Source organism: Lissotriton helveticus, chromosome 2_1, assembly GCF_964261635.1.
Source record: "Lissotriton helveticus chromosome 2_1, aLisHel1.1, whole genome shotgun sequence".
NCBI lineage: Eukaryota > Metazoa > Chordata > Amphibia > Caudata > Salamandridae > Lissotriton > Lissotriton helveticus.
Genome location: NC_136059.1, coordinates 651709480 through 651727823, shown reverse-complemented (window position 1 = coordinate 651727823; position 18344 = coordinate 651709480). Strand labels below are relative to the sequence as shown.

Sequence of the window (18344 nt, the reverse complement as noted above, 5' to 3'; positions counted from 1 at the left end):
CCTTATATGACAGAAGTATTTGCGCGCAGCGATCGCGCCCCAGTCGCGCCGAAGGTGCGCCAAAGGTAAGCCCGTCTGCGCCCGTCCGCGCCCAGCGCCTGTCCCCCTGGTCCCCGCCGCTCCCAACCCTCTAGAATCACATATGATGCCGCTACTCTCCTCGCCCTCAACCCCGGACGCTCATCACTATGCTGCAAAGCCACTCCAGGACGTACCCATGGCCCGTTCGCCTGCCTCTCCTGCAAGTTCAACTGCTTCAGGACCCTCACCAAATCCACGCCCCCCAATCACAGCTCCGACTCTAACCGCCTAAAGTGCATCCTGCTCAACACCCGCTCGGTCCACAGACACGCAACAGAACTCTGGGACCTACTCGACACTGCGTCACCTGACATCGCCTTCCTTACTGAAACATGGATGAACACATCATCAGCACCCGACATCGCCATTGCCATACCAGACACTTACAAGATTATCCGAAAAGACCGCACCAATCAAACAGGAGGAGGCATCGCCATCATTCACAAGAACACCATCAAACTCACAACCAGTTCCGACGACAATCCTGCAACCGCCGAACACCTCCACTTCCAGATCCACACCGACCCCAGGACCACACTTAGAGGCACCCTCATCTATAGGCCTCCAGGCACCCGTACTCAATTCAGCGATGACATCGCGGATTTCGTCAACCCACACGCCCTCGCCTCCGAGAACTATATTCTTCTAGGAGACCTCAACTACCACCTTGAAAACAAACACGACAGCAACACCACCTCCCTTCTGGACAACCTGGCCATTCTCGGACTCAAACAACTTGTTGATACCCCCACCCACACAGCCGGACACACGCTCGACCCTATCTTCACCTCCAGCAAGCACATCTCCTTCGATCGCACTACAGCTCTCCACTGGACAGATCACAGTTGTGTTCACTTCAGCTACAAAACCACCCTGACCCACAACCACCCACAACCTATTCCTCGGAGAAACTGGAACAAAATCACCTCTGACCAACTCCTCACATCACTCAACCAAAACCCTCCCACCCTCTCAACGGACCCAAACCAAGCGGCCACCAACCTCAGGCAATGGATCACCCACAGTGCTGACGAATTAGCACCCCTAAAAAAGCACCAGATGAAATCATCCAGCAAAAAGGCCCCCTGGTTCAATGACGAACTTAAAAAATCCAAGAAGCTATGCCGCACCCTGGAGAAGATATGGAGAAAAAACCCAACCTCCGACAACATGGCCTCCCTCAAGACAGCCACTCGCAAACACCACCAACTGATTCGATCCGCCAAGAAATCAGCATTCAAGGATCGTCTCGACAACAACACCCATAACAGCAAGGAACTCTTCAACATCGTCAAAGAATTCACCAACCCCACCCCAGCATCCAACGACATCACTCCTTCCCAAGACCTCTGCGATTCGTTATCCTCCTTCTTCTACAACAAAATTGCCGACATCCACAACAGCTTCGAGAATACTCCCACCGATCAACCCTACCCACCCCCCTCAGACCCCACTCCGCCAACTAACAACCTCAACGCCTGGAACCCAATCACCATTGAAGACACCATTCGCTTCATGAACTCAATCCACTCTGGCTCGCCTACCGACCCCTGCCCCCACCACATCTTCAACAAAGCTGACTCCATCATCGCACCCCATCTCCGTGATGTCATCAACTGCTCGTTCAACTCTGCCACCTTTCCAGAAAGCTGGAAACACGCCGAACTCAGCGCCCTTCTGAAAAAACCCACAGCAGACCCCATTGAACTTAAAAACTACCGACCCATATCCCTCCTCCCATTCCCGGCCAAAGTCATCGAGAAAGCCGTCAACAGCCAGCTCGCCGCCTTCCTTGAATCCAACAACTCCCTTGATCCATCTCAATCCGGGTTTCGAGCCAAACACAGCACCGAAACCGCCCTCATTGCAGCGACCGACGACATCCGAACACTCCTGGACAACGGAGAAACAGTGGCCCTCATCCTACTCGACCTATCCGCCGCTTTCGACACAGTCTGCCACAGCACCCTTATACATCGCCTCAGCAACATCGGTATACAAGGAAAAGCCTTGGACTGGATCATCTCATTCCTCGCTGGGAGAACTCAAAGAGTCCGACTTCCCCCATTCCACTCAGAGGCCACCGATGTCATCTGCGGCGTACCTCAGGGTTCCTCACTCAGTCCCACCCTCTTCAACGTCTACATGAGCCCTCTCGCCTCCATCGCGCGTCAACACGACCTCAACATCATCTCTTACGCCGACGACACCCAGTTAATCCTTTCCCTCACCAAAGACCCCAACACCGCCAAAACCAATCTTCACGAAGGCATGAAAGAAGTAGCCGAATGGATGAAACATAGCCGCCTAAAACTCAACTCAGACAAAACGGAGGTGCTCATCCTAGGAACTTCCCCCTCAGCTTGGGACGACTCTTGGTGGCCTTCCGCTCTGGGCACAGCACCCACACCCACAGACCATGCACGTAACCTTGGCTTCATCCTAGACTCCTCCCTCTCGCTGTCCAGACAAGTCAACGCAGTCTCGTCCTCCTGCTTCAACGTACTTCGCATTCTCAAAGAGATCTTCCGCTGGATCCCCCTCGAAACAAGAAAGACTGTCACCCACGCACTGGTCACGAGTCGTCTGGACTATGGTAACACACTATACGCCGGAATCGCAACAAAATTACAGAAAAAACTCCAGCGCATTCAAAACGCGTCAGCGAGACTCATATTAGACATCCCTCGCCAAGATCACATCACCGGACATCTAAAAGACCTCCACTGGCTTCCCGTCAACAAAAGAATTACTTTCCGCCTTCTCACCCACGCACACAAAGCCCTCTACAATCTAGGACCCGAATGCCTCAACACTCGACTGTCCTTCTACAAACCCACCCGCCAACTAAGATCGTCCAACCAAGCCCTCGCCGCAGTCCCGCGCATCCGAAAATCCACCATGGGTGGCAGATCCTTCTCCTTCCTGGCTGCCAAGACTTGGAACTCACTCCCCACCCACGTCCGCCTTACTCAGAACCACACCTCCTTCAGAAAAGAACTTAAAACCTGGCTATTCGACAAATAATGTTCCCCTTCCCCTAATGATCCCCTCCCCCTAGCGCCTTGAGACCCTCTGGGTGAGTAGCGCGCTATACAAATGCCCGAACTTGAACTTGAACAGGCCGCCCCGCCCACCGTTATTGCACCGACACCCATAAGGAAAAGGGACGTGACGCGATACGACTACTCCCGGCGCTGCCAGCAGCAGCCTGTGACAAGAGCTGGTCATGCCATCGGAGGACGTGGAGAGGCTGTACAGCCTGAATGCCCCACTACCCCGCTCTCAACCCCTGCATCCCAGCCGCTGGATCCCGGAATCAACGGCGCACCGACCGGCACTCACCTCTGAACCCTCCCTAGCAGCTGGTCAGAGACGACAGGGCGCCTAAGCCTGGTGAGGTGAGACCGTGCTAATTTACAACCTCCCTGTTACTGCACAGAGGACTGAGTGCCGCGCCCCACGCAGACAACTGCAGTGTTGTAGCCTAGGTAAGAGAGGCTGCTCACACAGTAAACAAGTTCACGGGCACCTGCCTACCCGATGGCCCTGAGACAGCATGGCCGGCAGCATGTGAAACGCTGCCAAGCTGAACACTGAAGTGCTACACTACCACCCAGTGGCTGTACAGCCACATTGCCTCCACACCAGAAATCTCTGTATACGGCAGCACAGTCCAGGACTGGGTTTGAAAAGAGGAGTCAGCCGCAACTATATAAACATGGACGGAGACGCGGTCCCATCAAAAAGTACCCGAGACCATCCCTCACCTATCGCAAACTACTCTACAACTTACCAGACCCAACACTGTCTTTAAAAACAAAATGGGAGGGGGACACTAGTGAAATGGACGAGCATGAGTGGAACGAGGCACTAGCGTCACCTAAGGAAGTGGGCATCTCTGCACGACTACGACTAGTGCAACTAAAAATACTACACAGGGTATACTACACGAGGACAATGCTACACCGTATTAACAGGATACAACACCCTTATTGCCTACATGGGTACGGGGAGGAGGGCACATTCTTTCACACCATATGGGACTGCCCCCGGATTCATGAATATTGGAGACAAATACTGCGAACAATCTCACAAACGCTAGAAGTGTCGCTGTTACCTGAGCCTAAGAGCTGCCTTCTAAAAGTATGGGAACCTACAGATATCTCTAGACATGGGCGAATCTGGGTTACAGTGGGATTGATGGTAGCAAAATGTGATATCGCACAACGATGGGGGGCGGAGGAAGTACCAACTAAGTCACAATGGTGTCTAAATATGGATAAGGTAATGATAACGGAGAGGGCGGTGTACTCCAACCGGGCCTGTCCGGGGAAATGGAATAAAGTTTGGACCAAATGGAATGTATACAGGGGGGAGATTTGTGATCCCTTGCCGGAAGATGACCAGGATGAATCAGATGGGGAGGAGGAAGAGGACTAGTAGTGTGGTCGTGTTGTGAGGGGGGGGCGGATAGGGACCACGGGAATGGCCTCATTACTGCATTCTCATGCAGGATTGACCGGGGAGGAACTACATAGCGAACTAGTGAAGAGGGATACATACTTAAATACACACATGGCCCGCCGGGGCAGTTGGTGAGAGTGGGTGGGGGACAGGAATGGGGCATTTTGGTGAAATAACTATACGCAATCATTAGGAATCTAAATACGACCACAATGTTATTCCTAACAGTTACTTTAGTTTGTTGTTGTTCATGTAAAAATGAAAAATCAAAAACCACTAATGATTGGGACACATATGCAAGTGCTGCACATCTTCATCGCAGCAGATATGTTGGTATCTACGGCATTGGCTACTCCACCAGAGGTTTCAGCCTGCTGCAATGTGACTAATAAATTGTTATAGCGGCCAGCCCGATGGGTTGTAGGCGTTCCGCTGTGTAACTTAACGGTGCAATAAAGGTTTTTGAGAAAAAAAAAAGAAAAAAAAAAAAAGTACCCGAGACAGCCATGAAGGCCCACAGCGCCACCTTGCACCAGCCCACTGCACCGCAAGTCAGCCATGGCCCAGGAGATAAGCAAGTGGCTTTCACCGAATGGGCTTAGGGAAGTGCATCCACCACCCTATTAATCAAGATACCGGCAGGATCAGCGACCTCCTCCCAGGCAACAAGCACTGAAAATGGCAGAGTGATCCGCCTGGTACTGAGACTGTCACTGCTGAACCGGGATGGTAGAGGAGAATATCGTGAGACCCTGATGGCAACCTGCTGCTACTGCAGCACCAAAGAAGTAGGAAGCACACTGCATAAGCCAGCATTTCTCCAGACGCCCTCGGTGTCAGGAAGGCTGTTGTGGCCTCTCTGAAATCACCCCACAACACCACCCAGCGGCTACAGGGCCACACAACCTCCTGAGAGACAAGACGGAAAAGGAGAAAAAGCCGCAGGAAGGATCGTCTGAACTGACACCAGTAGCACATGTAAGCGGGCCCCTGCGCCCACAATTCTGCTACACAATTGCTCCTCTGACGAGGTTTTCACTTGCACAAGACCGCCGCAGTGCGAAAACAAGGTGCCTCCACAGTCCTCACACTGCAGCGGCAGCTCTACCTAGTGACTGGTAATCTGCACCAACAGAAAAGGAACTCTCAGGCACGGCCTTATGTCTCCATGCCCAAACAGCTACGCATGGCCTGTGTGACCCACCCAGGAACTAAAGCATCTGCAGTGCCCAGCATAACATGGTACACACATAGGAGTGGACTCGGCATTTCTATGTCCCACTCTGCAGGGGGAATAGAAGAGCACTGCCTGCCACCTTTGCAAAGCACGGGGAGACTGACAAACCCCGCAAGGAGCCGCCAGAACCTCAGAGCTAAATTCAGGCAGCAACGCCAAAGACACCCACCACCAGCAAGAGTGGAAGATCAGACAAACAGCAACGTCTCAAGGTAACAAGCCCACTACAAGCACACGAAAGACTGGTGCAGAGCGCGCATCACAAGCGGCTGCCCAATGCCACCGCCAGTGAGAAGGTCACTACTCGCTCCCACTGGTGTACAGATACAACCGCAAGCGAAAAACACAGGCACACCAGTGCCAGAAGAGAGTGCCCAATGAGAAAACAGAGCGCGGGTGGTCCAAAGTGCGCAGAAGACAGCACCAGTGAATCCGACAGCACGGGGAGGCACCCGGGAGATATAGACATCTGCACAAAGAAGCACTGCTGAACGCAGCATCGAGAACGCCTGCATCTCTACTGCAACAGCAAAGCCCTGCAGTGGGCCGAAGACAACATAGTGTTCTCCCTCGCACTGCCTCCCGATGGAGTCGGTAGTATCCCACGACAGGCAAGAGAGGAGTCGCACACTCCACATTGCAGGCTGCCACAGCAACATGCGCTCCAACAACCAGCAACACGAGACCGGACGTCACGTCGCCCAGCAAGCAAGGAGCCCGTCACAAAGTGACCAGTCCAGACAAGCACGCCAGAACGAAGTCAGAAGCCGGCGCCATGACAGCACCGCCCAAGGTCCAAGCACAACGCCCTCGAAGAAAGAAGAGAGTGACAACCCTGTCACCCCGAAAACCGGATGAACACAGGTGTGCTGAACAGACAAACAAAGGGAGAAGACCGAGGACCCACAGCAAGCCAAGAACACACCCTGACACACCAGACAGCCACCAAGGCTGACCGACGTCCCTGGATTCAGCCCTACAGGTGAACCGAACATAAGCAGCACCAAGCGCAAACCGTGTCTCATCCCAACGCTTCCCCAGGTGACCGTCTATCCCCGAGCGTCGGCAGTCGAAGTCAAGTGGCATCCCTGCCCCTGTCCGAGTGTATGTCCTCACACCGCCTCAAGATGGAGTCTGCAGTGGCCCCAAGCCAGGCAAGAGAGGATCCACACACTCTACGTGTCAAGCCGCCACAGACACTCAACCTCAGCAACCCGAAAACACATGGCTGCCAAGTCCATCCTGACATCCAACTCTCCCAGCAAGTCACCACCACCTGTCATCCCTAGTCATCACATGGCTGGCCACCGCCATCACGCCAGCCATCAGCACCTACATCAAACAACACCACTCCCAAAGTACTGATGGGCTGGAGTCCTGCACCGTCGCCACACCAGCCAACAAAGGAAACCAAAGGCTACCTGTGAACCTGGCCTACACCTAAACCGCGAGAGCAAGTCTCAGCCAAGACTCATCCGCCATAGAGGGTTGTGCGTGCGTCTAAGTAACGGCTCCTCTGTGGCCCTGCAGCTGCCTCCAGTCAGCACACAAGCAGCCCCAGCGCAGCCCTTCTGCAGTCCTGCAGCAACCCCGACAATGGGCCTTCCCAGGAGGGAGAGTCAAGAGAGACTTTGCCCCACCGACAGGTCATCGGTTGCAGCCAAAAGGTTCCACAGAGACAAATTATCAGACAACGCCTCCAAGAACTCTCACCTAGGACTCCATCCAGATCAATGACGCAATCCACTGGAAAGAGCTGTTCGAACTCACCTCAGACATTCACCGACGTCTGCGAGATGGGAGCCATGCAAGATATGTCATCATCAGTGAACTGACGTTATGCAGCGGACGTCTCGAAGCCAGCGGTCGTGTCCTGAGCCCCTCTGGTTAAACTACGGGTGCCGGCTGAGAATGTCCTGCTGCAAGCAAGTAACCAGCTCATGTCTGACGTCCTCCTGCCACCTGAATCAGAAGACTGATTGACCCTGTGGAATCTAGTTAACTGTTTGTTTTTGTCCTCACAGGTTGGACTAACATTTTGTTTGTTCCTCAAAAAAGTTGGGGAGGAATGTAATGTCCTGCGGGACACGTTCTAGTGTTACGCAGGAAGCTGTAATCCCAGCCACTCCCTCGAGGGCTGGACACACTGCACCATCACACCCATCCATCACGGGTGCCACGAGTGACGTGCCACGTCAATAAAAGGGCCCGGGTGCACGTGCTCGAGGCCACACTGTCTCGCCTGGTGTTTGTGTCTACCATTCACGTAATGTGGACCTGAGGCTCAACACCACAGGCTTGTATGCCCGAAATGCATTGGGCATTTTAAATGATTTGACAATTCAAAGAATAATGAAGCTTAAATGAAAATATGTAATTATTTGACAAACCACGAAGAAAATTAAAAGAAAAATTAAAGAATTAACGATACCTACCACGCCACGCATTGAGTGATCTTTAACTTGAAGATTAACCATTGAAACTTCGAGTGCAAGAGGGAGACACTCTCTTAGTCCAAGAGAGAGCAATCACGTCAATAATCCAAATACCACCATTGACCATATATACACAGCGCACATGACAAACTATTGAATCACTCCATGCAGTTTCCGGAGAACTGAAGGGGAAAAAGTGATTTCATCTAATGCATTAAAGTGAAATACAAGTTATTTCAGCCTGAAATAGACTTTTTATATTTTTACATCAAATCTATAGTATCATTTGCATAACATGTTTTGATGGCTCGTCTCTCCATTTTGGCTTCCTCGCCTCCTGTATGTATGGTTTATCATACACTTTAGTACACTCTTCAGTGCGGACGGTTGATTTACGCCCCTGACCACTCGTGCATTAAAAATAACGCGCGGCGCCCCAGACAAAAGAATGATTATTGTAGCTCCCTGGCCATAAACACACCCTGAACAACAGTACGTTTATAACATTATTCTAACACCAGCTTTCGCCTGATCGCCAGAGTATATCGCATTCGCAACAGAGAGGATTCCGAAACGTTCCAGTCTCACAATAGAGACAGCTTGCAACGACTGATGCTTTGTAAAGATTTGCTTAGGTTATACAAACCAATGACAGCTGTAAGAAGAGACCACGTGTGTATCCTCATCCAAAATGGCCGATCAGTCATGTTTCACGTTAGAACACTGCAGGTCTATTCTTTTTAATGCAACAATTTAATTGGCCTTCAGACTTCTGGTGAACCGGCGTCCCTGCCTCTAGGGTGTGCCTTATCGACGTACACGCGTAACGTGTGACGTCACGTTTCAAGGTTTCGTCTAATGGCAGCTACCTGCGACCTTCCTTCTAATGGAAAGTAGTTACCCTGCAGTCAGAACCCCTAAGCACTGTGACCCCCTATCCTCCCTCGGAAGAGGGGTGCTCAAGGAAGCGCATCAGCATGGTGAGTGCCGTGGATCGCTGTATACGGTAGACGGCCAGGGTGCTAAAGAGGTGGAAAAGGCATGTTGCTAAAGGACGAGGGTTGATTGAAAGGAAGGTGCATATTTAACGAAAAAGAGCACGAGTTTAGGTAGCCAGGAAGCTAAGGAGGGGGAATTATTTGTGGGCTGTATGACACATTTTAAGGAGGATGGGCAGATCAAGTGGGGAAGTAAACCTTAGAAAATAGAGCAGGTAAGAAATTGGCAGGTGAGTGTCCAATTGTCTGAAGATGATTGTGCCAGTCACAAGGGGGTGGGTTAGGTGTCTGAGAAAAGAGAGCGAGTTAAAGAACAGCAGATAATGATGTAGTAGGCTGAAGGGCAGTTTCAAGACAAAGTGCTTGCGATGTGTGTGCCCTAATGAGGCAGGTGGAGGAACAGAACTGAATGGAATAAGTACGGATATAAGAAGTATGAAGGGTTTATGTAAGACGTAAGCGGGAGGACCACATTTCTGAAAGGTGAAAACGCAGAAGCATCATAGCAGATGAGCTGAAGCAGTCGCACATTTACGATGTACGTACAAAGCTGTTTAGAGGGCTTTTTCTAAGTGTAAAAATTAGCTTCCAAACGGTGGGGTGAGTTGAGAGCGGGCTGCCAGTGATGGAGAAAAAGGTGAAAATATATAACTGTTGTTGTAAAACGTTATTTCCGTCAATATGACCATAAAAGCATTTTAAACAGAATCTCACATTTCATTTATATTAAAAACACGTCAAAAAATATATAAACATCAAGTGGCAATGTATACTAAATGCAAAGTGTAGCTTGCAGAAATCTAAATTCCAATCAATCCAGAAATCACGGTCTACAGTTACTTGAATATGTAGTGCACACGTTCAATTTGCAATACCAGGGTATCTTCCCACATATGCTGTGACTCTCAGATCAACTAATAAAAAATTGTATATACGTTAGTGTGAAGTGCTTGTTACAGTCAAAAAGACAATTATTAGCAGCATGACTGGTTACATTAAAGGGCTTGTGCAATGAATAATAGGAAATATGCATTGCCTGAAGTAGAGTTCTTCAGACTGTGGGGCGTGCCCCCCTGTGGGGGGTCGATGGGTTCCCAGGGGGGGGGGTGGCGCAAATGCCTCTGCAAGTATATGTAAATGAAGATGTCCTGGAAGTGTGGCGATGTTTATTTGCTGCATTTCCAGGCTGTCTTAGTTTACTTGGAGCCGAGAAGTGTGAACTGTGATCGCAGTGGCTTGGGGGTGGGGGTCAGTGAGTGTGCTGGCAGGGTCAAGAGCTTGCTTAAAAAAAAAAAGCGCGATCTAGCCTCCAAACTGTAGCAGTGCAGGCTATTTTTATATTGGCACGCTCTGAAAAAGGTAGAATGTTAGCTCGCTGTGTTCTATGATTTTCTATTGTAATGTAGTAGTAGTTAAAAGGGGTCTGAGATTACAAGGAGTCACAGAGGTGAAGTCTGTTCAGTGGGTGCTCTCAAAACAAGCTATTTAGCGTCTAAAAGTCGTCGTAGGTCCCCCTTAATGTGGTGCAGCTGTTAAAAGCAGATTCATCCCCTGCATGTTGCGAGAGGAACACTCACCAGCGAGTTCAAGCTGCCTCGTCTGTGCACGTCGTCAGGTGATGGTCTTAAAAGGCTCAGCGGGATGGCAACAGGGTGAGGTCGAGTCCCAGGGCAACCGTGAGGCCTCGTCTGCATGTCCTGTCTCACTCCAGAGGGCCATCACTGGAGGGCACGGGCAGACCCACAGTCAGTGGTTGCATGTCAGTAACACATTTTGAAGACTTCTGAAAAACAGTCTGTTTCTTTCAGCATATGTGTCTACGGTTATTTGGTGAGAGTCTGGAAGATTGTTATTCCATAAGAAGAATATTCTAGCCACTGCGTTATGTTTAGGACCTCATTGCCCTAATTTGTGAGCATTATTTTTGGCTCTTCAAAATAGAAGAAATATTATTTTTTGATTATTGGCAAAAATAATGAAACGTGTGCCAGAGGTTTTCCATTTTTGACAGACAACATTTGACCCGAACTTCGTTGCGCGCACTGCATCGCATTTGGCGATGAAGTGCACGCAACGAAATTTGTTTTATTTATTTTTATGTTTACTTACCTGTTAAGCTCTGGATTCCATACATTACTACCCCCCACCCTGCCCCTCCCCACGTCACCGCCCAGCCGGTACTCCCACTACCCGCCGCGGCTGATATGAATGCAAACTTTTTTTCCCTCTTCTACCCCTTCGCTATCCTTCTCAATCCAAATCACTGACTAACAGTCCACCACTCAAATTACTTAAATATTTCACTATACTAATTCACCACTAATACAGTATGGGTTCCGGAGTAGCATGCTACTCACCGAAAATGCACTTCTACACCCCACCAGGGGTAGCAAATGCTATTTAAATGCAATTACAGTCAATGGGTGGCAGGTAGAAGGCCAGCAGGGTTGCATTCAGATGCAGAGCACAATCATCTCAACCCGTGGGGCCTCACAGTAATGGTCTATGAGACAGAGGAAATGATTGAGATACTAGATATTGTCAAAGAGAAGTCCAGAATAGGGAGCACTGAATGGGGGCTCATTTTTATGTTTACAAATGGCCAGAGACAGTTTCTTCAGAGAGATACTCCAAAGAAGGAGACAATAAAAGTGGCCTCTTTTTTCTTTTTTTTAATTAAAGGGCCATTCATTAGTGAAGCTGGAACGGCTGCCAAGTGTGTAAGTGACCACTGCTGGTTATCATTAAGGAAGCAAATGAGGCTGGACTGGGATCCAGAGGTTTCAGGGGCCCACTGCATCACAATAATGACTTTGTACCTTTAAAAAAAGGGCATGGTAGCTTACTTTCCTTTCTAGCATTAGGAATGAGGTGATGGTCCGTCATGGTGGGGAAGAGGTAAACGATTCAGAGGAGATTGCCTGCTACTCAGTACTGCAGTTATGATTGGTGCAGCAGGTGTGGTTGCATTGGGGCTTATAACACCAAATCATGGGGATAAGTATGTTTGGGATAATACATGTTTTTGTTTGATGCATTTGCTGTTTTATAAATCTCATTGTTAGTTCGGTTTATAAGCTACAGAAAAAGTACTCCTGAAATGATCTCATAAGCCCCGCCCCCTCACGCAGCATGTCCCTCCTTCTCCCCAATCCTTGCCATAAATCTTTGGAGGGGGGCCTGACCTCAAAACATTTTACTTAGGGGGCTCTGAGCAAAAAAGTTTGAAGACCTCTGGCAGTAATAGATGGAGAGTTCGTATATTAGCTGTTTATTTCTATCAGAGAGGAGGCTAAAGAGCATTGTTGTATATCATTAGACACAATGTTCATACCCTTCCACCTCTATGCTGATGAAACCCAGATCTATCTGGAAACCTCCTCCATTGAAGATATTCAACGACTGAACGACACTCTGAGAGAAGTCCAGCACTGGTTATCACAAAACCACCTGAAACTAAACCAAGACAAGACAGAAATCCTCCTCATCTCCAACAAGGAGAAGCACCCCCAAATCACCAAATGGTTAAAAGCTATTGATGCTCTCAATCACAACCCCACCCCAGCCGATTCTGTAAAATCGCTGGGAATCACTCTGGACCCTAAATTAGGCATGAGAAGACACATCAAGAACCCTGCAAACCACTCAACAAAATAAAACCCTTCATCTCTCCCAATAACCTCAAACAAGCCACTCAATCTCTGGTGCTGTCAAGACTGGACTATGGAAATACAACCCTCACAGGATCAGCAAAATCTCACCTAGCCCCCCTCAGATCAACTCTGAACGCAGCAGCTAGAATGGTCCCTGGAGTCAAGAAATATGAACACATCTCCCCCGCACTTAGAGAGCTAAAATGGCTCCCAATCGAAATGCGTGCCAACTTAAAAACTGCCTGCCTCACACACAAAGCGATACACACAGGGAATCCCGCCTACCTGGCCTCAAAACTCCAGAAGGCCGGTCAGACAAGAAGCCTAAGGAGTACCAACACCCTACTCCTTATCCCTCCAAAAATTCGCAAACAGAAAACCGCATCTCGCTCCTTCGCAGGAAACACGCCTAAAATCTGGAACTCCATTCCAATCAGGACCAATCCCTCTTTCCTAATTTTCAAAAGGCAGCTCAAGGACCTCCTCCTCAATCTCTCATGAATGAATAGCTAAAGCATAACTAATCGAAGCCTGCCCATTGCAGCACTCAGACACTTTGACACTAAGACCGTACCTTATTAATCTTGCCTAGAGCCACAGTGCTTTCTTCGATGACGTCTCTGAAACGTCATAAGACACTGGACACCCTACTATGCTAACATATCTTATGAAGGACAAGGAGCTCTTTTTCGAAGATACTCTGCGATACGTCCTGACTCACTGTACATATTACTGTGTAAATTTATCTTACGTGTGATAAGGCTGTAAAGCACTCTGATACCCTTGGGTCTAGCTGGCGTTATATAAAACTCTTAAATAAATAAATGAATACCAGTTCTACTTCTTGATTGTCCTACTTACCAAGTAAAGTACATCTTAAATACGATACAATATTAAAATACTGCTATAATACACATACAATTTGTATAAAATTCCTTCAGTAAAAAAAAAGAAAGAAAATGAGTGAGTACACAGATTTAAGCACCTACTTTAGGGGACTTTTTTAGAAAAATTCTTCGGGTACACCACATGGAGAATAAAAAGCCTGCCACTGAGAAAGCTATGGGGAGGCTAGCATTGTATTTCAGTAGCCTGAAAGCCTCTGAGCATTGCCTAGTTCCCAAATTTCTGTATATCTGGACCAGCCATCGTTTTATTGCTTTCTTATAGCCAGTACAGAAAAACACACGTGGTATTCAGATTCTTCTGTGCTATTGCAGGTTGGGCAACCCAGTGTTTGTTGGCCTGCCCATTTTTTCGAAAAAGCATGCAGTGGCAAAACCCCGTGCCTGCTTAGCTGTTTAGAGGGCTTTTTCCAAGTGTAAAAAGTAGCTTCCCAAATGGTGGGGGGGAGTTGAAAGAGGGCTGCCGGTATTGAAGCAAAAGGTGAATATATTATGTTATAACCCTTTCTTTCATTCTTCTTGGGCCAATAAAGTGGATATCATTGAGTTGGGCAGATTTTTTTAACTTTGCCATTAGTTTAATTGTATACACCTGAATTAAGATCCATAAATGCACAGCACTCTCAAACTATTTATTGGCGCACTTCATGTCGTCTTTAGTAATATCAGAGCGTTAGATTGAATACAGGAACTGGGAAGCTGGAGTTAATCTGAAATGTAAGGGTCATAGTTCGATATTATTCTGTTGCTGTCCTCGGAGTGTGTGGTTTAGCTAAACACATGATGTTCAGTTATGAGGCCGTCCCTGAAAAGGTGGGTAGTTGGGTTCTGCCTGATTTTTGGATTCCATAAATTGCGCTGTTTGAGTTTGAGCAATCGAAGACATTTCCTTCAATGTTTATTCTGTTTGAGGGCTCATTGTGTGATGTGGTTTGTCAAAGCAGAGTGCAGGTTTCTCTTGGAGACATAATGGGTGACACATTTCCTTAGACATCCTGGGCCTCTGCGTGCCTTTAAAATGAGTCAATTAACATTGAACTTTATTCATGCATTGACTGGCAGCCAATTGAGCACTTTTATGTTGAAGTGCTGCAGTTTGTTCAGGCACATTCTAGTCACTTGCCTCTGGAACCTTGACGCCTGGTGTAAACTGACTTATAATAGTCTAGATGTGTCATCACCATGGCTTTCACCAGCTTCACTAAGTCATTATGGAGGACTGAAAGGATTTTCAAGGAGAGCTGCTGGTTGCTGACTTTTTACTGTTATGCTTTAGATAATTAGGGAGAAATCAGAGCCTAATATGACTCACATATTTCAGACTTTCAGTTTGGGGTAAGGAGATGATCCCAAATTGATGAGCAATCTACCAATGGCAAACAACCTTTCTTTTATCTAGGAAAATACACAGTCCAGACTTTTTGAGCTGTTCGATTCCTTTAAGAACAGCCTGTTTTCTAGTTAAACGTAGATTTGGGTTATCTCCTTGCATTTGAATGTTCACCTAGTACTGCTCTAAAGGTGGTGCCAACGGTTACATTTAAAGGTTGAAGAGCAGGCAGCATGGCAGCGATGATATCTGGGTTACACCTCATGGCATCCTAAAGATTTATGATTTAAGTGATCCAATTCAGAGTTGTTAGCTGCAGTGGGAGAGAAAGACAGGATCCATCCCAAAGCTCAGACCGTGACCCCATCCCATTCCTTGAGTCTGCTCAATGACCAATCATGTTCCATGTGTCATACGCTACTGAGGCTGGACTACACCAATAACTTGTGCTTACAGCTGCCTGCTTTCCTAATTAAATGGCTCCAAATGATCCAAAACTCCGCTGCATGCTTAATCCTCAAGATTCCTTTGCACTTGTTAGTTTCTTATCACCTCCTGCATCTTTATTGGCTCCCTGTCATCAAGATTACATTTAAGGCTCTTACCTTTTCCTTTAAAACCTTTGCTCACAAATGTCCTCTGTACCTCAGGAAACGATTGAAACCATGGGCGCAAACCAGGTCTTTAAGATCCATAAGTTGAAACTGCTCCAAGTCCCTCTCATTTACAAAGCTAGGAGAGGTGAGAGTTCTTTTACATATCTGGCTCCCAGACTCTGGAATGTACTGCCACTTAGTATGCGGTGCAGCCCTTCTGAACCTTGCTTCAGACAGAGTCTTAAGACCCTGCTTTTTAACTCCTGTCTAGTGGGCTGAGTGGTCCTCCCTGCTTTCTAGCCTTGTCTTTTCCCATGAGCTCTCTGATATTGTCGGGATGCCTCGTCGGAGGCAGGTGTGCGCTCTAGAAATGTTATGAATTGAATCAAATTGAGAGATTGGCGATTATGAGGGTTGTGCTCTTTGTTGTCATCCAAACACAGAAGCTATTTTTTCTCTATTATACAAATAGCTCTAAACACACTTTCATATTCAGTAATGTCGTGGCCAGCTTCCAAAAGCAAATATATCTTCATTCACCTGTATGACCTGCTATGGTTGATGTCAAGACTATTTAGCTTTGGCCAGTGATCCCTGCTCAGTCAGCACACCATTTTATCTGAAGAACTCATTGAAAAGATGCTTTTGTAGGTCGGTATGCTGGTGGGGTAAATCAGCATCTCCACTCCTGTTTTCCTGTATGTTCCCCTGCAACCTCATTTTCTGCTCCAGCCTGCTACATTGTGATGCCCCATGCCACTCCCCTCACAAGCGTATGGCAGAGTACAGGGTTACAGTCATTCTCTCCTTTCCCTGGTACAATATGCATAGTACATTTGCCCTGAAGACCGGTGCAAGGAGCTTCTGTTGTTAAGTTCTGCTTTGTAGTCCAGTGGTTTGTACTGTGAAAGAGAAGCATAGTGGGAGGAAGCCTGAGGTACACAAGCGGAGAAATAAATTATACAAGACTAAGCACCACATCAGAGATTGTTTATTGCAACTAAACGGCACAACAATTATAGAGATTGATATACAAGCATGAGGACTGAAAGAATAGCAGAATATTATGAAAGCAATGTAGGGGATGATCATGAGACCCAGCAAAAGAAGGATAGCTTTACAAAAGTATGGGGTGCATGCACAGATAGTATGGAGATAAAAATCGAGCCAATTCTGCACCTGACAGAAAGGTCTTATATTGAAAACATTCTCCCTAATACACTATATTTTCTAAAATAAACTACAGTGTACTATCTTAAACTTTTATTTAGCAATATTACACAATTGAATCAATTGAATTAAGACCGCATGTATTTGTAGTTTATATGTTCAGTATTTATTTCGATACCTGTAGTACTGATGTGCAGGCCCATACGAAGACACGCAGTGTCTTTCGTTTTCTTGAAATTGAAACAGCCTGAGAGTTGGCTTTTTGGTAAAGAGAAGTGTGTTTCACAGATTTGGTGCAGAGGCAGAACGTGAGTTGCGACCCAAACAGGTTTGTTGAAGTCTGTGTCTGTAGCGTGCAGAAAGTTGTGTAATACACTAAACCAAGGTTTTTGCAAATCATCTGCTTCTCTATGCATAGCTAATGCCGGCATTTAATATCTTCTTAATCTGATTTTAACAGGCAGTTTGCTTCTCCTGTAATTTTTAGAAGATTCTGTAGACCTGGGGTAGAAGCACCCAGTATATGCAGTTGCAGTAGGATCTAGCTGATAAACTGGTATCCTGAATCTTCTGTGTTTCATCAAGGACATGGAAAAAAATCAGATAATTCAAATGAAAAATGTCAGTCTTAACAATGGACACTCCTTGCTGGGTGAGAAGAGTGCTCAATCAGAATGAGCCCTCCGCTTCTTTCCAATTTGCTGGTGCTGACTGGAAGCAACAAGATCTGAGACATTCATACCTAATGTTTATTAAAGGATTACCAAGTACCAGAATACCTACCTAAAACACATTTAGTTTGAAAGAATGTTGACTTTTCCAATTGTCAAGGGCTAATATTGATAAAACTGAGGCCCTGATTAGAGTTACCAATGGTTACATAATCTAACCTTTATAAAGAGTGTTTGGCCCTTTCGCAGGCCCGGTATTTGGGCCACGGACATAGAGTAGACACATTGAAAAATCTCGGCAACAGTAGGGTTATATTGGATGCCACAATACAATCAGTCATGAAGTAAAGGGCCTAATCTATTTTCTGACAGTACCCAAAGTCCCATCTTCGCCCACCTTTATTAAGAGTTTCTTTTGATTAATGAGAAATGTTTCCTGCAAGTCCAAAAGATTTGAGGGGGTCTCTGCCCAAGGAGGATTGGGTGATGCAAGATACTGATCAAAGCCTGTCTGGAGAGAGTCTACTAGTTCATTTGTTTTCTATTGCAATTTGGTATGATTTCATATTTTTAACAGATTTTTCATAGAATCAGTTAAGTACCAATCCAGAGTATTCAGTAAATAGTCTGGAAAGTATCTAATATGTAGATCGTGAAAATAGTATTCTGGTGTTAAACGGAGGAAGAGTGAGAAGGAGTTAGTTGTTAAGGCAAAGAGAAAAACAATGTCATAGGACTACGTTATATGTTATTTGTAAAGCACACTATTACCCACAACGCTAATCTGGTGCTGAGCAGGTG

General features: G+C 47.2%; 1 protein-coding gene across 2 annotated transcripts in view; it reads left to right on the top strand.

Moving 5' to 3' along the window:
* The first annotated feature begins 9024 nt into the window (after window positions 1–9024).
* Window positions 9025–18344, top strand: part of TMEM161B (transmembrane protein 161B) — a 397127-nt gene continuing 387807 nt past the window's right edge. Inside the window, exon 1 of one of the 2 annotated variants that reach the window (XM_078675339.1) lies at window positions 9025–9200. In XM_078675339.1, coding sequence (XP_078531465.1) covers window positions 9198–9200 — 3 coding nt within the window. In that variant the 5' untranslated portion in view covers window positions 9025–9197. The remainder of the gene's footprint in view (window positions 9201–18344) is intronic. The other variant, XM_078675340.1, reaches the window with a different exon arrangement.